Source organism: Loxodonta africana, chromosome 7 (assembly GCF_030014295.1).
Source record: "Loxodonta africana isolate mLoxAfr1 chromosome 7, mLoxAfr1.hap2, whole genome shotgun sequence".
Lineage (NCBI taxonomy): Eukaryota > Metazoa > Chordata > Mammalia > Proboscidea > Elephantidae > Loxodonta > Loxodonta africana.
Genome location: NC_087348.1, coordinates 90909115 through 90936595, shown reverse-complemented (window position 1 = coordinate 90936595; position 27481 = coordinate 90909115). Strand labels below are relative to the sequence as shown.

At 39.5% G+C, this 27481-nt stretch overlaps 1 protein-coding gene across 4 annotated transcripts in view; it reads left to right on the top strand.

Moving 5' to 3' along the window:
• Positions 1-27481, top strand: part of FAM168A (family with sequence similarity 168 member A) — a 235100-nt gene that overhangs the window by 56816 nt on the left and 150803 nt on the right. The window contains exon 1 of one of the 4 annotated variants that reach the window (XM_064288677.1): positions 18409-25963. The exons of 1 other annotated variant lie outside the window; for it this stretch is intronic. In XM_064288677.1, the coding sequence (XP_064144747.1) occupies positions 25604-25963 (360 nt within the window). In that variant the 5' untranslated portion in view covers positions 18409-25603. Of the gene's footprint in view, positions 1-18408; positions 25964-27481 lie in introns of those variants that run through there. 2 more of the 4 variants (XM_023538971.2, XM_003420050.4) reach the window with 2 other exon arrangements.

Here is a 27481-nt window from a genome sequence, read left to right as displayed (position 1 = left end):
ACTGTATGAGGGACCACTACTCCATCTTGGCCTCACCTCCATGGGCTGTAATGTTTATGAAGCAGATCACCATGTCTTTCCTCCTGTGGATTGGCTTGTGGGTTTGAACCTCTGACTTTTCAGTTAGCAGCCAGGCACTTAACCATTGCGCCACCAGGGCTCCGCTAATTTACTTAGGCCACATTGGCTCAAGAATAAATGATTTAGTGTATATGAAAGTGCCTGAGAACTGTACAGATGTTCATTCATTCATTTGATAGTAGTTGTCACCTAGCCGACCTAGGTAAAGGGGTGGACCATAGAGTTGCAATGTTTTGAAAGGTACATGGAGAAGAAATGATCTTCCTTAGATTAGCTTTGAACTCAGTGGTGGTAGTGAGAGTAGTCCAGATGGGAGAGACTGAGGAAGAATGGGCTAGAAGGAAAGTGGAGCTGATTAATGATTTCTGGGGTAGGTTTGGAGGAGAAAAGGAAGTGAAGGCTGTTAATCCGTGAAGCATTGTTTAGTAGCAGTAGTATTTTAGGCAGTGCCAGTGAAGTGTTTGTTCTCGTGGAGGAAACGTTACAAATTTCTTTAGTTTGTGTCCTGCTTGGTAAATTTGGGGTCTGAAAGGCCTGTGGCGACCCACCCCTCTTTCCTCCTCCCTCTTGGGTTAGTAGGAGCCCTGGTGGTGCAGTGGTTAAAGTGGTCGGCTGGTAACCTAAAGGTCGACAGTTCAAACCCACCAGTCGCTCCATGAGAGAAAGATGTGGCAGTCTGCTTCTGGAAAGATTTATAGCCTTGGAAACCCTGTAGGGTCTCTATAAGTCAGAACTGACTCTATGGGGAGTGAGTTTGGTTTGTTTTTTTTTTTGTTTAGTGGCTTAGTGCCAAGCACGTCTCTATCTCTGGCCATTGGGGACTGCCTGGAAGGCTATTTGGCAGTGACTCAATCTAGGTGTTCCCAATTGTTAACTTCCAGCAAAGCTGGAGGGGAGGACAAGTCACGGGCCCAGGCTCTATTAGCAGCACAGAGAGGTACCTGGTTGGGGAGGAAGGTAGCTAGTTCCTTTGGAACAATTGACCACTCCTGAAGTATTTTGGAATCAGACCTAGATTCAGTTTCAGCTTTCCATTCACTATCTGTATCATTCTGGATAAGTTATTGTGAAAATAGCATCGTAACATTTACCTTTCAAGGTTACCGTTAGGATTAGTGATAGGTTATAAAGCTCCAACCACAGTGCCTGTCACATAGTAGATGTTCAAATAAATGATAGTTTTATATTGCTGTTACTAACAATAACTAGGAAAAATCAATGAAACTGTGCTTTTATAGCACCTCTTTCAGATTACCCATTGATTTAATTTTTTTGTGACCACTTGGGGGTTCTGTGTTTAGTATTTGTTTTAATTAGGACTCAAGTACATATAAAATGACTAAGTTCGATGGAGATGGAGATGGAAATGATGGTTGAAGGGAGGGATGGAGGAGACACTTCTGTTTGTCTTTGGCTCCAGACTCCTGAGGGTTGGCCTTGGTCTTCAGAGTTGTACTCTTACTTCTTTACCCTATTTTACATATCTTTTATTTTCTCCATTGCTTTTTAATAGGAAGCCCCCACTTTGTCTCTTTTTATTCACAGATATTTATAGAGCAGCTTCTTTATATTCACTGTTTTTGAGTATATTGAAGACATTGCAGTGAACAAGATAAACAAGATCCTTGGCTTATATTCTGGTGATGAGAATGTTTCCCTCTTTGGAAGCCTTGCAGGGACTGGTTCCTTGATTTGCAGAGTTTGGAATTAGGCCAGGCCTCAATATGTTACCATTTGGATGTCACTGTCCTTAGCCCCGTTTTTACGTTGTACCTCCACCCTGGCACCTTCTCCCTGAAGCCTTTTATGAGCTCCTAGGCTGAGTTGGGTGCTCCTTCTCTGCTCTAACCACCCTTTACTTACCTTCACCATAATGCTTCCTGGCTGTCTCTTCTGCTAGAGTGAGCTTTTTCTGGATGAGTGCCCTCGTTGATTGATTCATGTTCAGGTGCTTGGCTAACAATAGACCAGGCATTCATGTCCTCTGGGATAGGCCCCTGATGACTTCTGCAATCACACCTTTCACCACTGCCTGGTTGGCACCTTGTACTCAAGCAGCACTGAAATGGATGTCGTTTCTCCAGGCATACTGAACTGTTTCTATTCTTTGGGCTGTTACTTTTCCCTGGAATGTCCTTCTCGCCTTTCTCCAGACTCTTCTCCTTTTAAATCAGTCATCTTCCAGGAAGCCTTTCCTGACCCCCTCTAGTCTGTTCTCCTATGGGCTGGCTGCCGCCTTCCATCATAGCATTTATTTATCACAGATTCCATGCTCTCAAGGAACTCTCAGTTTTTGGCACTAAGTGATAGCTAGATTCTCCGATCTTCTTTACCCATCAAGCTTCATTCTGCACCTCACTCATTGAAGTTGGCTTTGCTGCTGCAGACATTCTGGAATGTAAGTAGCCTCCTAGGAATCTGATGGATTTCCTCTTTATTGCTTTCTCATTGTGTTTCACCTTGCGGTTGTGTCAGTTCTAAGTAGGATCCACATAATCCTTTTGTATAAAAATAATATGCCTTTATATCCTTCTCACCGAGCAGAGACTCCAGTGATCTTGATCAATCCCAAGGGCATTTAATGTCCTCGTTTTTCTCCCTTAAATCCCGTGCAGGTTCTTTTTTAAAAACCTAGTATACAAAACTTTTTAAAACTTGGCAAATATCTCCCTATAATTTTACCACGCAGAGATCAGCTTTTTTTTTTTTTTAGTTTTTTTCTATTTTATATTGTTACAATCATACTATAGATACCATTTTGTGGAGGGTTTTTATATTTAACATAGATCATAAGCATTTTCCAATGTTACTAAAAATTTTTTTTAAGCGTCAGTTTTAACGGCTGTACGCTATTGCATTGCATAACATGACTTATTTAGTCATCTCCTTATTGTTAGACATTTGGGCTGTTTTCCATTTTTTGGATATTGTAAATAAAATTGTGATAAGCATCTTTCATCATAAATTTTGATAACTTTCTTCTTGTTGTTAGGTGCCGTTGAGTTGGTTCTGACTCATAGTGACCCTGTGTACAACAGAATGAAACACTGCCTGATCCTGTGCCATCCTCATGATTGTTGTTATGCTTGAGCCCATTGTTGCAGCCACAGTGTTAATCCATCTCATTGAGGGTATTCCTCTTTTTTGCTGACCTTCTACTTTACCAAGCATGATGTCCTCCTCTAGGGAACTGGTCCTTCCTGATAGTATGTCCAAAGTGTGTGTGTGACAAAGTCTCACCATCCTCGCTTCTAAGGAGCATTTTGGCTGTACTTCTTCCAAGACAGATTTGTTCGTTCTTCTGGCAATCCATGGCATGTCAATATTCTTTGCCAACATCATAATTCAAAGGCATCAATTCTTCTTAGGTCTTCCTTATTCATTGTCCAGCTTTTGTATGCATATGATGTGGTTGGAAATACCCTGGCTTGGGTCAGGCGCACCTTAGTTGTTAAAGTAACATCTTTGCTTTTTAAGACTTGAAAGGAGGTCTTTTGGAGCAGATTTGCTCAATGCAATGCATCGTCTAATTTCTTGACTGCTGCTTCCATGGACGTTGGTTGTGGATCTCTGTAAAATGAAGTCTTTGAATAGGGTAATTGGAGTAAACGTGTAAAATATTTAAGGCTCTTAATACATACTCTTGCTCTGCTAGTGCATAACAGGAACACAGTAAGTATTTATTAAATGAAGGAAATGCTATACCTTAGTCATGCTCTATATAGGAGGGAATGAGTGCTTGTAACCTTCATCCCCCCCCTTTCATACATGACCCTCTAAGTGTTCTCTGTCCTCGTTGTTCATCCAAACCAAAACCAAACCCACTACCGTCGAGTTGATTCTGACTCATAGCGACCCTAAAGGACAGAGTAGAACTGCTGCATAGAGTTCCAAGGAGCACCCGGGGGATTTGAACTGCTGACCTTTTGATTATTAGCAGCCATAGCACTTAACTACTGCGCCACCAGGGTTTCCTCTGTGTTCATAGTTAGTGCTTTATCCTCTTGTTAATGTCACACTTCATTGCTCTTTTTATGCTTAGGCCAAATAAAATAGGGTCTTTGCTCCTTTCTCAAAGAGACAGTAAGTTTTTCCTCATTTTTTCTCTTACCATGTTCCTTCTTCATCTTTCCATCACTCATTGGTAGTATCATATGACCCAGGTGTTTCTTCTTATAATCACAGAGATTTGGAAAAACTTGACCCATCCCATAGATGATGTTTAAAATATGGAGAGAGAGCAAGCCCTAGTTGAAAAGATCTAGCAGTGGTTACTAAGAAACCAAAGGGGATTCTAGCTCCTACCAGCCCTAGTTGAGTGATCTTAACCTTTAATCTCTCTGGTATTCTGTTTCTTATCTGTAAAACAAGCCCACAGTAATACTTCCCCTATTTACCACACAGACATGAGAAGATTAACTAATCTATAAAACAATACATTTTTACTGAATAACTGCTGTGTGCAAGATAGTGGTAAATTCAGAGAAATATTCCTCTTGTCAAAGAACTATGATATCTCCAGGTCATTTATTCAAGTTGGTTCATTTAGTCAGTCAGAGGATTTTTAGTGAGTACCTATTTTGCAATGTTTTAGGCTAAGTACTAGATGGAGAGGATATTACACTTCAATGTGAAATATGCTATGATACTGTTGTATATTAACAACAACAATAACAGTAACTAACACTTAATGTGTGCTATGTGCCAGGCACAGTTCTAAGCACTTTACCTGTATTAATTAATTAAATTTAATTATCATAATAAACCTTTAATATAATTACTGTTATCTATAGATACAGTGGGGTACGAAGGAGAGTATAATAATAGTTACCCTTTATTGAATGCCCACTATGAGCATTCTGTTGGTACTTGATAATACATTTTCTTTCATTCTCTCCACAAACCTGCAAGGTTGGGTAGGTATTATCATTTTACATATGAGGAATAGAGTCTCAAGAAGATTAAGAAATGTGCCCAAGTTCACAGAGTTTATAAGAGGTGGAGTTGGAATTGAACCCAGTTATAGTCCAGTTCTAAAGTCTCGGTTCTTATGATTTTGTTGGTAGAAGCCAGGATGGTACGTAAAATTCTCTAGGCTAGGGAACTATGAGACCAAAGATAGGAGAGTCCATTGTCTATTAAGGAAATGGGAAGAAAAACTGAAAGATACTTTCTTTAAAATGTAGCATTGATCCTTTCATTTCCCTATGTGTTGCTTCCTCTCCAGGCTAAGATAACCTTTGATAGCATGAGAATATATAGGTACTTCTTAGGCACTGTACTTGTGGCTATTGCTGCTGATGCACGTGGCAGCCCTGAATGCTTCAGCCAAGTACCTAATAACTGAAAATGCTATATTCATACAGGGCAGCTGCACCATGCAAGCAGGTGGAATTTAAAATTGGCATGTTCATACTAAAAACAAAACAAAACACAAAATGCCTGATTTTAAAATGTCATTTTGCAACCTGATGCTGCTATGTTAGAATTTTCTAATTTTTTCTGCAGTAAAGAATAAGAAATATTTCATTAAACTCCTGTTAAATTGTTTATACTTGTTGTAGACTGCACTGATGTGCTCAGCTGGCTGAAATGCTTTTCCAAAATTGGATACAGTAGAAAAGAGAAAAATAGGCAGTTTTAGTTTGAAGTATAGAATGGCTGTTGAATAAAGGAATGCAGTGAAATTTTTCAGAGCTTATGGAACTAACTTCAACAGTTGTTTCTGTAGTTGTGCTGTATAATTGAATCATGGTGTTACAGCTTTGAGAAGCATAGACTAATGGAGAGAGACCACTTAAAATAGGCTGTATTCAAAACTATTTGCATCAGATGGGCCCTGATTCTCACTTCTGCAGCTGCTTCCTGACTGGTATCCCTTCCTCCTGTCTCACATCCTACATACTGTGTTATGAGCTTTGCTAAACATAGATTATACTCTCTTCTCTGTTTTAAAACCCTCAATGGTTACCCATTGGTCTGAGGATAAAATCCAAATCCTTTAACTTATTTTGCAAGGCTCTTTTATGATTTGACCTCTGCCTGCCTCATATCCAACTTCTTACTCATGTGTTGTTCCAGCCAGACTGAGCTACTGGGCATTTACTGTCCAGGTCGTATTCCTGTATCTATATCCATACACTCCCCCTATTTGCAACACCTTCCCACTCTTTCTTTGTCTCCCATCCTCTTAATTGCCGTTTAAAACAGCTTGAGTATCATCTCTGAGCAGCCTCCCTTTTGGTTGCTACACCCCTACCCCATTCCACCACAGGGTTCTGAGCCTCTTGTTTATCTTTTCATAGTTCCTGGTATTTTCCTCTCTTCTAGCACTTATTACCACTTTTTATTATTAGTATGTAAGTTTTTGTCTGCTACTAGAATTTATTTTCTCTCTTTAGCACCTATCCCTTAATAGGCCCTCAGAAAATGTTTGTCAGATGTCTTTCATATGGAGAGCATAAACCACACCCAAACCCAACCACACCCAAACTCATTGCTGTCGAAGTGGTTTTGACTTAGAGAGACCCTATAGGACAGAGTAGAACTCCCCCATAGGGTTTCCAGGGCTGTAAATCTTTACAGAAGCAAACTGTCACATCTTTCTCCTGTGGAGTGGCTGGTGGGTTCAAACCACTGAACTTCCAGTTATCAACAGAGTGCTTAACCACTGTACCACCAGGGATCCTCATAAAGAGCATAAAAAAAAACATTCATGGAGTCCCAAAAAGTGTAATAAACTTTGACCAGTATCCCCGTTTTTTATTTCTGCTGAGTTGTGAGATTGTTCCAATAGTTGGAAAAAAAAAAAAATCCACTTGGAATTACCTGCAGTTTAGTTACATGTCAAGCCTGAAATAAAAAATAAGCCCTCTTCTTAGACAATTCTTAACATTAAGTAATGAAGCTTTGGTTTGAGGAGAGAAATTGAACAGAGGCTTTCTGGTTGCCTTTAACTATTGTGAGTTTTACCTTTTTCCCGAAGTTGAGATAATGATTGGATATTACACTGATTCTAGCCTGTGACAGTGAATGTGTGAAGCAGAGGCCCTGGATCGTATGTGATGAGAAAGATATAACAAGCTCTCTGTTACTCAGTGCCATTCCTAAGGAACATTTACTGGAGATTTACTAAGGACTGGGTTCTGGGATACAGAAATGAGCAAGACATAGCTTCTGCCACATTGCCTGTTAGACTGTGTGTACCTCAGGGGCATAGCATGATCCAGTAGAACTCCCTGCAATGATGGAAATGTTCTATATCTGTGTTGTCTAATATGGTAGTCACCAGCCACATGTGGCTCTTGAGTGCTTGAAATGTGGCTAGTGAGATTGAGAAATTGAATTTGAAATTTTATTTTTAATTAATTTAAATTTAAATAACAATATGTGGCTAGTGGTATTATATTTGAAAGTCCAGGTTTAGACGGGCAAATCGGTGGGGAGACAGAGATGTAAATAAAGAAGTACAATAAAGTGTAATAGGTGCTATGATAGAAATACACTTAGGTTTCTATCTAGCATCAGATAAAATATATCTGGGGTAACCAAAAAGAAAAAAGTCAAACACATTGCTGTCCGGTCAATTTTGACTGGTAGTGAGTGACCCTACAGGACAGAGTAGAACTGCCCCATAGGATTTCTAAGGCTGTAAATCTTTCTCCCATGGAGCGGCTGGTGGGCTTGAACTGCTGACCTTTTGATTAGTAGCCAGTCGCTTTAACCACTGTGCCATGAGGGCTCCTTATCTGGGTAAAGCAGAACCCGAAGGAAGAAGTAGAGTAGTCAGTTCTGGGAGTGGTGAGGGGGATTCCAGAAAAGAGTCATAACTTTATGAGTTTTAAAAGATGAGTTAGTTACCACTGTCTTAGAGCATTCATAGGTTACTAATTTTCCAAGAATCAAGGTATAATACAGTTACTCTTAAAACTTTACCATGTGTAATAAAATCTTATCTTTGATTTAGAAAGAAACACAGGAATTTGTAAATGTTTCTGGGTCATTATTAGGAGCCTCAGTGGTGCAGAGGTTAAAGCACTTGGCTGCCAACCAAAAGGTCAGTGATTCGTACCCACCAGCTACTCTGTGGAAGAAAGATATGGCAGTCTGGTTGTATAAAGATTTACAGCCTTGGAAACCCTATGGGGCAGTTCTACTCTGTCCCATAGGATCAGTGTGAGTTGGAATCAACCCTGTAGCAGTGGGTTTGGTTTTTATTATTATTATCAAATCATTTATTATATTAAATTGATGAGAAAGTTGGTAAATTGAGAATTCCTTTTTTTGAATGGTAATACCAATGTTGTTATTTGATACTTGGGACTCGCCCTTTGAAATGGAAAAAATGTTCAATTTTTGCATGGACAAGCAGCACTTACTAGTTATAGGCCAGTTTTCTAGCCAATTGTAATAGATTAACATAGGTGTTCTTGCTATTAAATTTATAGGTTGGAGGATCATACCATACCCTGTATTTATCTGCATGTGGATATATGCCCTCTGTATAACGATAACAACAGGGTGTTGAGTGCGGGATGAGTGTACATTACACCCCTGACTCAAGAAAGAAAACATCGTGGTTTGGAATAATTATAACACACTCTCTAAAACTGATGAGACTTGAGTTGTTGAAAGGTAGATGGAATTAGGTAAACTTAGCTTTGGTGGTGGTGGGCCTGGGGGGAACTGTGGCAACAAAGGTGCTGAAGCAGGAATGCCGGGCATATTAGGGTGCGTGAGTTCATGTTTGGCAGGGGCTTAGAGTTCTCGAAAAAGTGTATTTGGAAAGAAAGGTCAGGAGCCAATTTGTAAAAGTGCCTTACGTGATAGTTAAGGTGTATAGACTTTATTCCGAAGGCAATGGGAATCTGTTTGAAGATTTTATTTGGGATTTGCTGTTGCTTTTTTTCAGAAGCAGTTGTGGGTTATTTAGAACTCTTGGGAAAATGGCCTGAAGATACACTGTGCTTTATGTATATGGGGGTGTTTATAAGGAGTTATGTGTTGTATCAGGGTTAAGGGGAACCCTCCTTGTATAATACTTGAATACTGTGGAAAAGATGGAGAAGCCCCCTTAATCTGGCTTTATTCATTTACTTATATATTTGCAGTACAACAAATTACTTAATATGGCCCTTTCAACCATAGTCTTTGTGACTCACACACAGTGGTTGAGTGGGACTATGCAAATATGGTATATGGAACCCTAACGAAAGGATTGGTTAGTTTTGTCATCCCACTAGGCTTAAAACAAACCTTCCCAGAGGCGGGAGGAGAGGATCTCACTACCACCAAGAAAGAAGAGCCAGGAGTGGAGTGCAGCCGTTGGACCTGGGATCCCTGCACTGAGAAGCTTCTGGAACTAGGAGACCGAGAGAGAGTTGCAACACCAAAGATGTAAGAAGTGGTGGCAGAGAAGTGGTGGCAGTGGAGGCAGGAGAACAGCAGGAGATGGCGTACACCCTTGGAGCAAGAAAGCTGAGTGACTTCAGGCAGGAGGGTTGCTGCTGGAGTAGGGTGTCTCCGGACACTTGGTGGAGCTACGTTTGCTGACCCGCGAAGCTAGAGTTGAGTGCCTAAGCCCGAGGCTTACTGGCAGAGTGAAGTGCCTCTGGGCATTTATCAGCAGAGCTAAAAGAGTTTCGTAACACTTGCCCAAGCAGGGCAGAGGCCAGGCTGAGGGCAAAAGGCCAGAGAGAGGCCTGGCTGCAGGCATGGCTGAGAAGAGGTTGTCATGATCCAAGAACTGTATCCTGAGTGTTTGTGAACCTGAACTGTAACCTGTTACTTCCCTAATAAGCCCCATAATCATGAGTATGGTCAGTGAGTTCTGTGTGGTTGTTGCAGCGAATTATTGAATCCAGCAGAGAAGTAGAGAGTGCCGTGGGATGATGGCTGGTGTCAGAATTAAAAGGCTGCAGGGTGGAGGCATGTCTGACCTCCGTCGTATAGGAATCAGCCTTGGGCTGATGCGATGGTGATTCTCTCTCCTCCTCTTGTGGTTAGAGGAGGTCAGATGCTGCCCCTAAGCCATTTTTACAATATTCAAGAAATAATACATGCCTGTCTGTGCCACATTCTGTGTCCTGGGAATCTAGATGTAAGTTAAAATTTAGGCCCTCAAGGAGCTTGTGGTTAGACTTTTATCTGGTGTGTTTCTTGTTCAATAGATCACGGGCCCCAAACCCGTACTGGAGAACAAGGATGAGGGCCCTGGTAGATAGTGCTGACTGTCCATTTTACACATTTTCTAGTCCCTGCCTTATGGCCATCATTTCTTTTCCTCCTTAACGGGTGCCTATTTCTCCCCTCGTTTTGCTAGCCAGAGAATTCTTGATTCCCTTGCAGCTTGCTGCCTGGATAGAACACTGTGGCGTTTTCTATTTCTGTCACTCTATGTTAATTAAGTTAATTATGGCTTTAAAAAAAATTCACCTGCAAAGGAGTCTGTTTGTCTAAGGGAGAACAGAGGAGAGGGAAGTAGTCCTTATGCAGATCCCAGAGCTTTAAGAGCTCTGCTGCAGGCATCTCAACTGGTAGGTGAGCCAGAAGTGCTCCTTGGGACCAAGACAAAACCAGTTAATAAGAGCTAAAGATATATTGTGTTAATATTTAAAATTTCTATTTGTTTGGAATAAACAACAAACCAGGCAATTTGGACATGAAGGAAGAAGGAAAAGAACTAATATTTCCTGAATACCAGGCACTGATCTGAGAGCTTTGCATGTGTTATATCATGTAATTCTTATAACAGCCCTTGAAGATAGATAATTATTTCCATTTTGCAGATGAAGACATTGAGGTTCAAAGAGGTGGGACAGAAGGGCTGAGTTTGAATTCTGGCTCTTCTACTTTTCTTTTCCCTTTACTTTTTATTTGTATGATCTTTGCACCTTATTTTAACTCTGTGATTATCATTTAGTGGTTAAAAAAAGAGTAAGGATGGCAGCCAGTAATGCTTAATTCAAAGAGTTCTTTTTGAGGATTAAATGAGAAACCTCCTGTGAAAAAATCCAATTCAGAAACATTGTAGGTGCTCAATTAAGTTTGATTAAATGTGAGCCTCTTACTACTTTGTTTAATCAGGGATTCTTATTAAAGAAAAGGATTAAAATTCCTGGATAGACTAAGAAATTTTATGAAGAAATGTAGAAAAGTTAAGAAACGTGGCCTAGAGTTTAATAAATAAAGCTAACAAGTGTGTATATTATATAATATATCATGTTTATTTGATGGAAACTACAGAAGATAAAAGAAGTCATGTGCTGAGAAACCTTCACTGAACTTCCCTGAATAGTAGAGACTGATTATGCAGAAAGTTAGCCTTGTATCTCTCTCTTCCGTAATCAGGCTCCTTCTTGGGCCCCCATTCATGCTGTTGGTTCTTTAGATCAGCTTAGCGTGCCTTTTTTTTTTTTTTTTTAAAGTTTCTGTTTTTCAACTAAATAACTAGTAAATAAACCTCATAGGCTATGAGGTAAAAGGAAATAAAAAATTTAAGTAGAAACAAGAGAGATTTGCACAGTACTGGGTATAGAGTAACAGTCCTGGGGTTGTGCAAACAGTTTGTGCTCACCTACTAATCAAAAAGTTGGTGGTTTGAACCCACCCAGCTGTGCCATGGAAGAAAGGCTTGGTGATCTGCTTCTGTAAAGATTACAGGAAGGAAAACCCTATGGAGCTCAGTTCTACTCTACTCTGCTCATGGGGTCACCATGAGTCTTGACTCGATGGCAGCAGGTTTGGATTTTTGGTTTGGGCATGGAGTAAGTTCTAGGTTCCATTTGTGGAGTGGAGATGTAGAAGATGATGTTAGTTCTACAGTGCCTTGGACGGAAGTGGAGAGTCCCTTGCCCAGAACAAATATGAAAACTACTCAGAAGTCACTTGTCTATGCCAAGAAATTTGGAAGACAGCTACCTGGCGAACCGACTGGAAGAGATCCATGTTTATACCTATTTTCAAGAAAGGTGGTCCAACTAAATGTGGAAATTTATCGAACAATATCATTAGTATTATACACAAGTAAAATTTGCTGAAGATCATTCAGAAGTGGCTGCAGCAGTACATTGACAGAGAACTGCCAGAAATTCAAGCCAGATTCAGAAGAGGACATGGAACCAGGGCTATCATGGCTGATGTCAGATGAATCCTGGCTGAAAGCAGAGAACACCAGAAAGATTTTTACCTGTGTTGTATTGACTGTGCAAAGGCATTCGACTGTGTGGATCATAACAACCTATGGATAACATTGTGAAGAATGGGAATTCCAGAACACTTAATTGTGCTCATGAGGAGCCTGTACATAGATCAGGAGGCAGTTGTTCAAACAGAACAAGGGGATACTGTGTGGTTTAAAGTCAGGAAAGGTGTGCATCAGGGTTGTATTCTTTCACCATACCTGTTCATCTGTATGCTGAGCAAATAATCCGAGAAGCTGGACTATATGAAGAAGAAAGGGGCATCAGGACTGGAAGAAGACTCATTAACAACCTGCGTTACACAGGTGACACAGCCTTGCTTGCTGAAAGTGGAGAGGATTTGAAGCACTTACTGATGAAGATTAAAGATCACAGCCTTCAGTATGGATTACACCTCAACATAAAGAAAACAAGAATCGTCACAACTGGACCAATAAGCAATATCATTATAAACAGAGAAATGATTGAAGTTGTCAAGGATTTCGTTTTACTTGGATCCATAGTCAACACATGTGGAACTAACAGTCAAGAAACCAAAAGATTTGCTGCAAAAGACCTCTTTAAAGTATTGAAAAGCAAAGATGTCACCTTGAAGATTAAGGTACACCTGACTCATGCCATAGTGTTTTTAATCACTTCAGATGCATGTGAAAGCTGGATGATGAATAAGGAAGACCGAAGAAGAATCGATGCCTTTGAATTGTGTTGGTGAAGAATATTGAATATACCAGGGACTTCCAAAAGAATGAACAAATCTGTCTTGGAAGAAGTACAACCAGAATGCTACTTAGAAGCAGGGATGGCGAGACTATGTCTCACATACTTTGAACATGTTATCAGGAGGGATCAGTGTATGAAGGACATCATGCTTGGTAAAGTAGAAAGTTAGCAAAAAAGAGGAAAACGCTCAATGAGATGGATTGACACAGTGGCTGTAACAATGGGCTCAAGCATAACAACGATTGTGAGGATGGCGCAGGACCTGGCAGTGTTTCGTTTTCTTGTACATAGGGTTGCTATGAGTAGAAACTGACTGTACAGCACCTAAGAACAACAACAACAGCAACAACTCAGAGGTCCAAAGAACCAGAAGGGAGGCTGGTAGCGTTTGAGTCTGACAGTACTGGAGGGCAATATTGAAATTGGGATATTGGAATCTTTTTCTTTTTTTAAAAAATAATTTATTGTGTTTTTAGTGGAAGTTTACACAGCAAATTAGGTTCCTATTTGACAGTTTCTATACAGATTGTTCAGTGACATTAGTTACATTTTTTACAGTGTATCAACATTGTTGGGGTTTTAATAGATGTATGTATGTGTATGTATGTGTATCCTGCCTGAGTGATGGTCTAGAACTACCGTTAGTTTACTCTTTCTTTTACGGGCTGGGTTCCAAAGAGAGAGGCTGTGGTGGCTGGCTAAATTTACATATGTAAATTTTGTACAAGAATATTCTTGGTATTTCTGCTATGCTTCTGATCTGCTATATTGGATGTGCAGTGTGTCTGCTTCTGATGTGGCTTTCTTCAGTTGAAAACTTAGGCTGTCAGGACTGGCCTGACAACTTCTATCTGTAGTATTTTTTTTTTAATTTTTATTGTGTTTTAAGTAAAAGTTTAGAAATCAAGTCAGTCTCTCAAACAAAAATTTATATGCACCTTGCTGTATACTACTAGCTGCTCTCCCCCTAAGGAGACAGCACACTCCTCTCCACCCTCTATTTTTGTGTCCATTTAGCCAGCTTCTGACCCCCTCTGTCCTCCCATCTCCCCTCCAGACAGGAGCTTCCCACATAGTCTCAAGTGTCTACTTGATCCAAGAAGCTCACCCCTCACCAGTATCATTTTCTATCCTAAAGTCCAGTCCAATCCCTGTCTGAAGAGTTGGCTTTGGGAATGGTTCCTATCTTAGGCTAACAGAAGGTCTGGGGACCATGATCTTTGGGGTCCTTTTAGTCTCAGCCAGACCATTAAGTCTGGTGTTTTTACGAGAATTTGAGGTCTGCATCCCACTGCTCCCTCAGGGGTTCTCTGTTGTGTTCCCTCTCAGTGCAGTCATCAGTTGTAGCCGGGCACCATCTAGTTCTTCTGGTCTCAGGCTGATGTAGTCCCTGGTTTATGTGGCCCTTTCTGTCTCTTGGGCTCATAATTACCTTGTGTCTTTGGTGTTCTTCATTCTCCTTTGCTTCAGGTGGGTTGAGACCAATTAATGCATCTTAGATGGGCACTTGCTAGCGTTTCAGACCTCAGACGCCACTCTCCAAAGTGGGATGCTATCTGTAGTATTTTATATAGTATTTTATGGTACAGTATAGTGGTTAAGGAGCCGTGGTGGTGCAGTGATTAAGAGCTTAGCTGCTAACCAAAATGCTGGCAGTTCGAATCCACCAGCCACTCCCTGGAAACCCAGCGGGGCAATTCTCCTCTGTCCTGTGGGGTTGCTGTGAGTCGCAATCAACTTGACAGCAGTGGGTTTGGGTTTTTTGTTTGTTTGTTTATAGTGGTTAAGGGCCTGGGCTTTGGAGTTATACTGCCTGAGTTTGAATTCAGTCTCATTTCAATTATTAGCCAAGTGATCTTGAGCAAGTGATTTTCACTTTCTAGACTCAGCCTTCTTATTTGTAAAAGGGAGATAATAATAGTCCCCATTTTAAGAGTTGAAACCAAAAAGCCCAGTGCCGTCGAGTCGATTCCGACTCATAGCGACCCTATAGGACAGAGTAGAACTGCCCCATAGAGTTTCCAAGGAGCGCCTGGCGGATTCTAACTGCCGACCCTTTGGATAGCAGCCGTAGCACTTAACCACTACGCCACCAGGGTATGCCCGTTCATAGGTACCCAAAACAAAACCAAACCTAGTGCCATCGAGTCGATTCCAACTCACAGCGACCCTATAGGACAGAGTAGAACTGCCCCATAGAGTTTCCAAGCAGCGCCTGGCGGATTCAAACTGCTGACCCTTTGGTTAACAGCTGTAGCACTTAACCACTACACCACCAGGGTTTCTGTTCATAGGTAAGCACTCAGTAAATGTTAGCCATTATTATTTTCGTTTTACCTCATATTACATTACCATGCATGCTTAGTTTATCTTTTTTTAATATGCAGTTTTTCTTAAAATTTATTTTGAAGTTAACAACAGAAAAATTGACTTTTTGCACAGATTCATGTAATCACTATAACATTCAAGATATGAATGTTTCTGTCACCCTAAAAACCTCCTTTATTATAGCTAGCTTTTATAAAAATTATTTTATTGTGGTAAAAATATATACAGGTAGTCTCAGACTTATGATAGGATTCCATTCTCATGACTCTGTCATAAGTCAGTTGTGATAAAAGTTGAATACCTTTTTTTTTTTTAGTTTTTATTATTATAGCCTTTATTATCAGTATCTTTATAAATCCAATCTTTATTTGTCTTTGGGGGTTGGAAACATTGCATATAAACTTAAAGATATATTTTAATATGTACATACATAAAAGTTCACAAATTATAAAAATTTACTCTGTTGATGAAGAAGAGTTGATGACATTGGCATTTTGTTAACTGCAGTAGTAACTCCACTTGTGGAAGATTCTGGATCATCTGGATTAACCCTGGGAATGGGGGGTGGTGTTTCTAGTCAGACAATTAGTGAGAACTGTCTGCATGGTCCTTTTCTTTTTTTTTTTTTTCATGTATTTTGCAGTGACAAGTCAACTGCTTCCCCAATCTGTCTGTCGACTTGAGCAAAGTGATCAGTGTTTGGGTCCATGTTTTCAAGCAGCTGAAGGCCCAGATTTAGTTTAGAAAAAATCCCAGCTAATCCTTTCACTGTAAAATATTTTGACAGCTTCTGCCCTTCCTCTTCCATCTTGTCCAGTTAATCCTTGAATTTTCCGGCAGCTTCAACATCACTTCCTGCTTCTCCAGTTATATGCACGTTCACCCAGTGCCGTTGAGTCGATTCCGACTCATAGAGACCTTATACGGGCAGAGTAGAATTGCCCCGTAGAGTTTCCAAGGAGCATGTTATGTAAGCCAAATCTGCGTTTGAAACGATGAAACCAGCCCTTGCTGGCATAAAGCACTTGCGGTAGGCCTCTTCTTGCTGTTCCTTCAGGTTTTCAAAAAGGCTGCGTGCCTTCGTTTGAATCATCAGTAAAGTCATAGGAGTCTTCTTCTGGGTTTGGTCTTCTGTCCAAATCATCAACAGCTTCTCCATCTCTTGGATTGGCCCTTGCCTTTTTGTTAAAATTGTTGATTTTATGCCAGTTCCTTCTTTAACTGCCTCCAAAATCCTGTTCTTATACTTAATGATAGTCAAAACATCGAATGACACAGTTCTTCACATGCTGTTTCGCTGATTTTCTTTCCATTATCATAGGCCTTAATGATCTTAATCTTTATATTCATGTCTAGAGCCTTCCTCACCGTTTTTTTTTTTTTTCCGATTAGGACTTTCAGTGGCATGAGTCTTTTGCTAGACATAATATTGTTTGGTATAAGCAATACAGATGTTACAGTTAGAGAAACTTGAACAGCTAGGCTTCAGATTACCAGCTGATGCTTCATATGGTACAAGACACTGAACATGATCATGCTATAGGCCTGGTCTCTCAATGAAGTTGGTGTCAGTGTCATAACAATGAAGTAGAAGTCCTAATGGTTGTCGAGCGAATGGGCAGTTCAGTTGTCATATGTCGTTAGAGTTGAACGTTGCCCAACTTTCTGCTGGTTAACCACTCCTGATGCTGCCACCGACTTCACTGTAGACCAGGCTATAGCCTATTATACAACAGTATTTTGAACAGTAAATCATAAAATTGAAATCTGTGAGTGAACATCTGAGAATGATAAAAAAAAAAAAATAATAATAATACCAGCAAATTGTATGCTGCAACATTGAATAGTATCTCATCATGGTTTTGATTTCACTAATGACTAGTGAAGGATTCTATGGAGAAAATATTAAACGATGCAGGAAGCATCAAAAGAAGATGGAAGGAATATGCAGAGTCATTATACCAAAAAGAGTTAGTCAACATTCAACCATCTCAAGAGGTGGCATATGATCAGGAACCGATGGTACTGAAGGAAGAAGTTCAAGCTGCACTGAAGGCAATGGTGAAAAACAGGGCTCCAGGAATTGATGGAATATCAGTTGAGATGTTTCAACAAACAGATGCAGCGCTGGAAGTGCTCACTAGTCTGTGCCAAGAAGTTTGGAAGACAGCTAGCTACCTGGCCAGCCGACTGGAAGAGATCCATATTTATACCTATTCCCAAGAAAAGGGGATCCAACCGAATGCAGAAATTATCGAACAATATCATTAATATCACATGGAGGCAAAATTTTGCTGAAGATCATTCCAAAGCGGCTGTAGCAGTATGTTGACAGAGAACTGCCAGAAATTCAGGCCGGATTTAGAAAAGCACGTGGAACCAGGGATATCATTGCTGATGTCAGCTGGATCCTGGCTGAAAGCAGAGAATACCAGAAAGATGTTTACCTGTGTTTTATTGACTATGCAAAGGCATTCGACTGTGTGGATCATAACAAACTATGGATGACACTGAGAAGAATGGGAATTACAAAGCACTTAATTGTGTTCATTAGGAACCTTTACATAGATCAAGAGGCAGTTGTTCAGACAGAACAAGGGGATACTGATTGGTTTAAAGTAAGGAAAGGTGTACGTCCGGGTTGTATTCTTTCACCATATGTATTCAATCTGTATTCTGAGCAAATAATCCGAGAACCAACCTGGACTATATGAAGAAGAAAGGGGTATCAGGATTGGAGGAAGACTCATTAACAACCTTTGTTATGCAGATGACACAACGTTGCTTGCTGAGAAGTGAAGAAGGCTTGAAGCACTTAGTAATGAAGATCAAAGACCACAGCCTTCAGTATGGATTACACCTCAACTTAAAGAAAACAAAAATCCTCACAACTGGACCAGTAAGCCACATCACGATAAATGGAGAAAAGATTGAAGTTGTGAAGAATTTCATTTTACTTGGGTCTACAGGCAACACCCATGGAAGCAGCAGTCAAGCAATCAAAAGACGCACTGCATTGGGCAAATCTGCTGCAAAGGACCTTTTCTTTAAAGTGTTGAAAAGCAAAGATGTCACCTTGAAGACTAAGGTGCACCTGACCCAAGCCATGGTATTTTCAGTCACCTCATATGCATGTGAAAGCTGGACAGTGAATAAGGAAGACTGAAGAAGAATTGACACCCTTGAATTGTGGTGTCCTCGAAGAATGTTGAATATACCATGGACTGCCAAAAGAACGAACAAACCTGTCTTTGAAAAAGTACAACCAGAATGCTCCTTAGAAGCAAGGATGGCGAGACTGTGTCTTACATACTTTGGACATGTTGTTAGGAGGGATCAGTCCCTGGAGGACATCATGCTTGTTAAAGTAGAGGGTCAGTGGAAAAGAGGAAGACCCTCAACGAGATGGATCGACACAGTGGTTGCAACAGTGGGCTCAAGCATAACAACGACTGTAAGGATAGCACAGGAGGGGGCAGTATTTGTTCTGTGGTGTGTACATAGTGTTGCTGTGCGTCAGAGCTGACTGGACGGCACTTAACAACAACAGTGACAAATGACGTTGAGGGTTTTTTCCTGTGCTTGTTGGCCATTTGTATATCTTTGGTGAAATGTCTATTTGAGTCCTTTGCCCATTTTTTGATTGCGTTGTCTTTTTGTTGTAAAATTGTAGGAGTTCTTTATATAGTCTGGATATGAAATCCTTATCAAGATATATGCTTCCCAAAATTTTTCTCCCAATCTGTAGGTTGTCTCTTTACTTTGTCAATAAAGTTTTGATGCATAAAAATTATTAATTTTGATGAAATCCAGTTTAATCTATTTTGTCTTTTGTTGCTCTCATGCTTTTGGTGCCATATCTATATTTTCTTCTCAGAGTTTTATGGTTTTAGTCCTCACGCTAAGGTCCTTGATTCATTTTGAGTTAAATTTCATATATGGTGGTAAGGTATGAGTCCAGCTTCATTCTTTTGCATGTGGAGATACAGTTGTCCCAGCATCATTTATTAAAGAGATTATTTTTTCCTTTGAATAGATTTCACACCCTTGTGGAAAATCAGTTGACCATAGACGTGTTGTTTTATTTCTGGACTCTTAATTCTATTCCATTGGTTTATATGTCATAATACCATAGCTAGATTTTTAATAGGAGCTTTTCAGTAGTGTTTTCAAGAAGCTTTCTTGTTTCAAGCGTGGTTAAGGTCAGTTGCAAATCAATCCAAAGTACTTAATGACTTTCGGTTGGTGTGCTCTGTACTTCTTTTTTTAATCACATAAGTGACCTTGGGAATCAGACCTAGTGCCCTCATTTCATGTAGCAGAGCACTACTAAGTAATTAAATGTGGTAATATTGGATTTTATGACACGCAGTTTTGGTATTCATTCTCTCAATCTGTGATTTTAAATCTGTATTCTTATGGTTTCTTAGTCTTTGGTTTATTAATTTGTAGAAGCTTTTATGAAAAAATGCTACATCCATGTTTTGATTATGCCCACTTGGTAAGAAGTGGGGGGGGAAGAGAGCTGAGAAAGAACCATATTTGGAGTTAGTATATGTAGAATCAATTTCTGCTCTAATAACTTCTTACAGATAATTGAACAAATGACTTAATTTCTCTGAACCATAGGTTTCTTATCTGCTAAATGGCTGAGCTGATAACCCCTATCTCGTAGGGTTTTTGGTTGTGAGTATTAAGTACAGTAAAGATGGCAAGAGTACCGAGTCTTCAATTAATGTTAAGTTGAATGTGAATGGAAAGATAAATGGAACCCAAAATAAGTGCCAGACCATATTTTAAAGTTTTTTTTATAATAGCTTTATTGAGACATAATTTACATATCAGACAGTTCATCAATTTAAAGTGTACAATTCAATGACTTTTAATGTATTCACAGAGTTGTATAACTAACACCATAGTCAATTTTAGAATAATTTCATCACTCTCGAAAGAAATCCTGTACCTTTAGCAATCACCCCTTTCTTCCCGTATCCCCTACCTTAGGCAATCACCAGTCTACTTTCAACAGTAGATTTGCCTATTTGTATATTTTTATGTGACATTTTATATAAATAGAATCATATAATATGTGGGCTTTTGTGATTGGATTTTTTTACTGAGTATAATATTTTTAAGGTTCTTCCATGTTGTGAAAAAAAATGTGTAAATACTTCATTTCTTTTTACTGCTGTAAAATATTGTTTATCCACTCATCAGTTGTTGGTCATTTGGGTTCTTTCAACTTTGGATATTATGAACAATGCTGCCATGAACATTTGTGTACAAGTGTTTGTGTGGACATATGTTTTCAGTTCTCTTGGGTGTATACCTAGGAATGGAATTGTTGGATCATAGGTAACTCTATGTTTAAACCTTTGAGGAATTTTAGACTGTTTTCTAAATCAGCTGCACCATTTTATATTCCCATCAGTGGAGTATGAGTGTTCTGATTTCTCTTGTTTTTTGTCTTTACTAGGTGTGAAGTGTTACCTCATTGTGATTTGATTTACATTTCCCTGATCAGATCTATGATTTGTAGATATTTTTTCCCCATTCCATGGTTGTCTTTTCACTTTCTTGATGGTGTCCTTTGAAGCACAAAAGTTTTTAATGAAGTAAGTCTATTGTCTATTTTGTTGCTTTTGCTTTTGTGTCATATCTAAGAAGCTTGTCCAAAGTCATGAGGATTACCCATCTGTCTTCTTAGAGTTTTATAGTCTTAGTTATTTCATTCAGATCTTTGATCTATTTTGATTTAATTTGTGAGTTGTGGGTCAAACTTTATTTTTTTGCATGTGGATATCCAGTTGACCGATCACCATTTGTTGAAGAGCTTGTTCTTTCCCAGTTGAATGGTCGAAAATCAGTTGTCAAGTATCAGTTTCTTTCTTTACTCTCAATTCTGTTTCATTGATCTGTATGTATATCCTTATGCCATTACCACACTGTTTTGATTACAGTAGCTTTATAGTAAGTATTGAAATTGACAAGTGTGAGCCTTCCAACTTTGTTCTTTTTCAGTATTCTTTTGAAAGATTCCATTCTAGATCCCTTGAATTTCCACATGAATTTTATGAATAGCTTGTAGGTTTCTGCAAAGAAGGCAGCTGAGATTTTGGTAGGGATTGCATTGCAACTGTAGATCACTTTGGGAGTGCTGCTATCTTAACAACATTGAATCTTCTGATCCATCAATGTGGAATGACTTTCCATTTATTCAGATCTTTAATTTCTTTCAGTGATTCTTTGTAGTGCTCAGAGTATAAGCTTTGCACTTCTTTTATTAAATTTATTCCTAAGTATTTTGTTCTTTTTGATGCTATTGTAAGTGAATTGTTCTCTTAATTTCAGTTTTAGATTTTTCATTGCTAGAATGTAGAAAGACAATATTGATCTTGTATCCAGCAACTTTGCTGAACTTTATTGGTTTTCATCATTTTTTAGTGGCCCAAACCACATTGTAAGCCAGTAATATCAAACTCTTTTCCATCATACTTTTATCAGAATTCCTAGTATGTCTTTATGATTTTTGGATGATGATGATATTATTCATGTTTATTTCGTTTATCTCATTAAATTCTTCCCCCACATGCAAACTCTCTGAGGAAAGGACCCTGGTTGTCTTGCTTACCTTTCTATACCCTTCATAGGCTTAGCAATTTGGTACATCTCCAAGGATTTGCTGAATAGAGTTAAAAAAAAAAAAAAAAGGATTGAACTTAGAGTCTTTTAGAGGTCATTAAGACCTGCTTTCTGCTGGATGCAGGAATTGTTTTTCTGATGCATATTATTTTGAACTTTGTGGTAGGTAGACTGCTAGCTTATTATACAAGTCCTGCCCTTTTAACACTTCATACCTTTATACCTTTGAAAAGCCTTCTGTGTATGCCCACAATGAATCCATCCTTGCTAAATTCCAGTAACACAGCTTGTTATTATTTTTACATGTCTCTCTGTTTTCTACCCAGCTAGGCAATATCCTCCTTTAGTAGGATGGCACTCTGCACCCAGAGGTGCTTATTAATGCTTACTGATTTGTTACCTGATTATAAGAGGACACCAGAGGAAAAAATATGGTGTCATCTTATTCTCTCTTTTTTGTTACTTTTATCACTAGCTGAGGTCCTGGGTGGTGCAAATGGTTTGCACTCAACTACTAACCTAAAGGTTGGCAGTTCAAACCCACCCAGCGGCACTGCAAGAGACAGGCCTGGCGATCTGCTTCCATAAAATGTTACAGCCAAGAAAACCATATGGAGCAGCTCTACTCTGTAACATATGGGGTCACCATGAGTTGGAGTGACAGGACAGCAACAGGTTTGGTTTTGATTTTAACACTAATTGAACTGTAAGTCCTCAGTGAGAATGTCCAGAAAAGGGAAGTTTTCAAAGAATATTCAGTCTGCTTAGGGGAAGACCAGATTGAGGACTTAAGATGTAATTAAGGAACAATTAAAAGCTGAATTAATTACTAATATTGATTATAGAACACTTAACAATTTGATCTTCGCACTGGGAATACAGTAGTGAATAAAACAGAGTCCCCAGCATGCTAGTGTATAGAGACAGAAAAAAAAAAAAAAAATCAGGCAAGGTATGGAGAAAAAGGAGTGATTGAAGGAGAGGATGCTATTTTAGATATTTAGATATTTTAGGTTGATCACCTCATGAGGTGACGTGTGAGTGGTGATCTTAATGAAATGAAGGAACAAGTCTTATTGATAATCCAAGAGAAGAATGCCTTAGGCAGAGAGAACTGTAAGTGCAAAGTTTCTGAGGCAGTATTCTGCTTGTCTTATCAAGGAACAACAAAAAGGGAACCATGCCCCTACTGCTGTTCACGGTAAGGGATCTGAGGCTTGCATGTTCTTGGTCCTTACTGTTGGCCACTGTTGGAGTATTTCCAAGCAGCATGAAAGTTGATGCTAAAATTTAATTTTACTGTAGTGTGGCCGAAGTGTAATGACCTAGGAGAGTGGTAGAGATCAGCTAGGTAGAAGGGAGCTAGACGGCACGGTGTCTTATAGGCCATGGTAATGACCTTGAATTTTACTCTGAGTGAGATGAGGAACCATTGCAGAATTGTAAACCAAGTGGAGTGTCATGATTTGAATTGAATTTAAAAGGAATGTTTTGGCTTCTGGGAAGAAAGGAACAGAGGATAGACAGATGGTGAGGACAGAAGCAGGTGGATCAAATAGGAAGCCATTCCAGCAGTTAAGGAGAGAGATAATGAAGGCTTGAACCAGGGTAGTTCAAGGTAGTAGCAGTAGGGATGATAAGAAGTGGTTAGATACTGGATATATTTTGAAAGTAGAACTGACAAAATTTGCTGATAGATTGGATGAGGATTATGAGAGTAAAAAACTAGTCAAAGATGATTCTGAGGTTTTTGTCTTGAGCAACTACAAGATTGGAGTTGCTGTTTACACAGATGGGGAAGACTGGGAGGAACAGGTTTGTAGGGAGGGATTAGGCATTTATTTTTAGACATAGCGCATTTAAGATATTTAATAGACAATCAAGAGGAGTTGTCAGATAGACACTTGGATATACAAGTCTAGAATTCAGAGGAGAAGTCTGGGTTGGAGATATAAATTTGGGAGTCAGTAGTATATGTAAAGCCATGGACTGGAGATCATGTAAGACATATGTGCAGATAGATCAGAGAAGAGATTTGATGAATTTAAGAGGCTGAGAAGATCGAAGGAATAGCCAGTGAAGTAGAAGAAGCACCAAGTCAAAGTGGAGGCCCAGAACCAGATAATCTGTGGGAGATAATAGGTATCTTGGCTTGGTAATCCGGAGTGCGAAATCTAATTACAATGTGGCTCCAAGTAACTGTGGGACATTGGACAGTTCACTTTATGTCCTTGGGTATTGGTTTCCTGATCTCCAATGTGCAAGATTTGACTAGATTTTCTATAAACTTCCCCCATGATAGTAATAAACATATTTATATGACACTTTATAGTTTGTACAAAGAATTTTTATGTGTTTATTTCATCTTCATTATTTTTAACATATATTTTTAACACAGATGAGGAGATTAAAGAAGTTAATCCAAGGTTACATAGTCAAGAGTTTTGAATCCAGTTTGGCCTGATACCAAACCTGTGTTCTTTTCTTCTGTGCAACAACTATCTTTTTACACTAACATTCTACAGTTCTGTGACCCTGAGCACATAGAATTCATTTGTTCAGTAAGTATTTGTTGAATACCTGCCATGTGTTAGTTACTGTTCCGAGTGCTGGTGGTATAGCTGTGGCCAAGAAAAACTCCCTTCTCTTATAGATCTTTTATTCTAGTGGGTAGACTCACCGTAAACAAACATACTAACAAATAATATAACTTTAACAACAGCAACAACAAAACCCGAACACATTGCTATAGAGTCAATTCTGACTCATAGCAACCCTATAGGACATGGTAGAACTGCCCCGTAGGGTTTCCAAGGAGTGGCTGGTGGATTCGAACTGCTGACCTTTTGGTTAGCAGCCAAGTTCTTAATCATTGCACCACCAGGGCCCACTTTCGGGACATAAAAAATAAAGCAGGGTATAAAAGAACAGGGTACATTGGGGGTGGGGGGTGATCAAGGAAAGCCTCTCTGAAGAGATGGTGTTTGAGTAGAGAACCTGAATGATCTGAAGTAGAAAACCATGAGAACACGTGGTGGTTCAGAGCAGAGGAAACAGCTAATGAGAAAGGTCCAGGGACAGCAACTACCTAGGTGTATTTTAGAAACAGCAAGAAGACTTTTGGTAGGACATGAGGTGGATAAGCAAAGCACATAAAGCTTCGGATTCATTTAACCCTGGGGGTCAGTTCTGACTCCTGTCATTTACTTTGTGGTGTGACTGTGGGCAGAGTACCTGATTTTTCTGAGCTTTAATTTCCTTATCTATAAAACAGAGATGATAGAAGGTGGTCTTGAGAGTGAAAAGAGAGAATGAATATAAAACACCTAGGATGGTGATACGGTTACTGCATACCTACTATGAGACAATGTTCTAGGCAGTCATTCCACGGTTATCAAATGAATTTAGTTGTTTTTTATGTTTTTTATTTTTTCCATTTGTTTTAGTCAGCAGATCTTAAAATTCCTTTTTGTGCCAGGGCTGTACAAGGCATGCTTCCTGATCTCACCTTTGTGTTGAAATCAGGGAAGAAAGTGTTGGACTGAAAACAAAATGAGTTAGAAGTTGATGAGTAGGTACAAAAATAAGGGCTTGAGATTCTGGTAATTGCAGTCTCTGATACATTATTTATTATGGAAAGAGACTCCATGTGCATTTCTGTCATCTTCCCTCATCACCAAATACTAGTTCTACACAGGCACTTCCCAGCCAGTCTTCCTGCTGACCCAAACCTGCTTGCCTTAGGAAAATCAGATAGGAGCCAAATCCACCATCCTTATAAGACCATCTGCTTTCAGACCTGCAGCTGCTGCCCTGAACAATTGCAACCCAACACAACTGGAATGATTTATTCATCTCTAGGTAACATTTGTGCACCAACCTTCTGGCAAAGTACAGTATCAGCTTTGCACTTCCTGAAGAATCCAGCACAGGTGGCCAGCTGTACTGTGAAGGATGCTTCTGGCTTAGAAATGGCTGATGGACAGGTGGAGGTAAGCTGTTAGCCAGAGGAAGAGCAGGGTGAACATTGGGCAACAAGGGAGAACTTGTTGTCCAGTAAAGAGTCTTGATTGTGTATCCTAGATTCCTGGAGTGCTTGAAATCATTTAACTCAACTGATTCTTTTAAGTTAGGTGTTGTATCATTCTTGAGTTAGGTGAGGCCATTAACTTCCAGAGAAGGGAAGGGACTTAATTTAAGTCCCTATATTGCACATAGCAGTTAGGCACAGCCAAAAGTAGAACTCAGATATCCTAGTTCCCATCCCAGTGCTTACTTCCCCATGTTGTGTTGTGTCGTGAAAAATATTTGGGCAATATCCATATATGACATGGTATTATTATTATTTTTTGCTCAGTTGATAACTTGCTGTGATACCTTGACCTACTAATATCTCTTTGCTCCTTAATAACTGAGTGACTGAGCAAGTTCCTTAGTTTTTTGGAACCTCTATTTATAAAATGAGGATTATTAACACTTGTTCAAAATTGTTCTGAGGATTAAATGAGACAATGTATATGAAAGCTGCCTAGGTCATTTTTTATAATTAGAAGATACAAATGCTAATTTCTTCTCTTCCTTCAGTTCAATTTAGCCAAGACTGATTAAGCATCCACCTTGTGCCCTGGTGGCACAGTGGTTAAGAGCTCCAGCTGCTAACCAGAAGGTCGGCAGTTCAGATCCACCAGCTGCTCCTTGGAAACCCTATGGGGCAGTTCTAGTCTGTCCTATAGGGTCGCTAGGAGTTGGAATCAACTTGATGGCAATGGGTGGGTGACAGTTGTGCCAGATACCTTTCTAGGCTCTTTACTTACATTATCTTATTTAGCCCTTAAGTTCCTTTCTTTTTCCCCTTATTATATTGAGGGTCTAATTAATAATGTAATAGTATTTTTCTTCCATGACAGAATTCTTCCATAATCAAATATCCATAACAAAACACAGTTACTGCAAAGAAGTGATGTTTACTTTCAGAAAAATCTAGATTGTTAATGTGAGCCTGTGTTGTTATCTGTGGTAGAATACAGCTAGAGTTAGTCTGAATCTTGACCAGAATGGCCTCTGCCCCTCCTACAAGGTGCTTTGGAGAGTCTCTATTTGGAGGGGTACTCACAACTATGACAACACTCTGTGTTACCTCAGAGAGGCTTGGTTTCCCTTTTAGAATGGTTAGTTTTAGTAAATTGCTTCCTTTTTACCTTAGGTTGTAGGCCTTTTGACAAGCCATCTGCTTCTCGAATCCATTTTCCCTTTACCACCAAGGGCTTGCAGGCAATTGTTCAGATGGAGAACAAAAGCTTTTTCCAGTTCCTGGTGGTTTTATAAGAGTGGGAAGACCTCAAGAGGAGATTGCATCTGCTTATTGGAATTCATTTGTGATGTGTGCCTGACCTAGGCAGTATTTTACCAGGACTCTGCTGAGGTTGCCTGAAGAGGAGATAAAAATCTGGAATGGAGGTCTGTCACCATGGGCTTTGCTATTCCAGTTCTTGCCAGTATCAGCCAGGGCT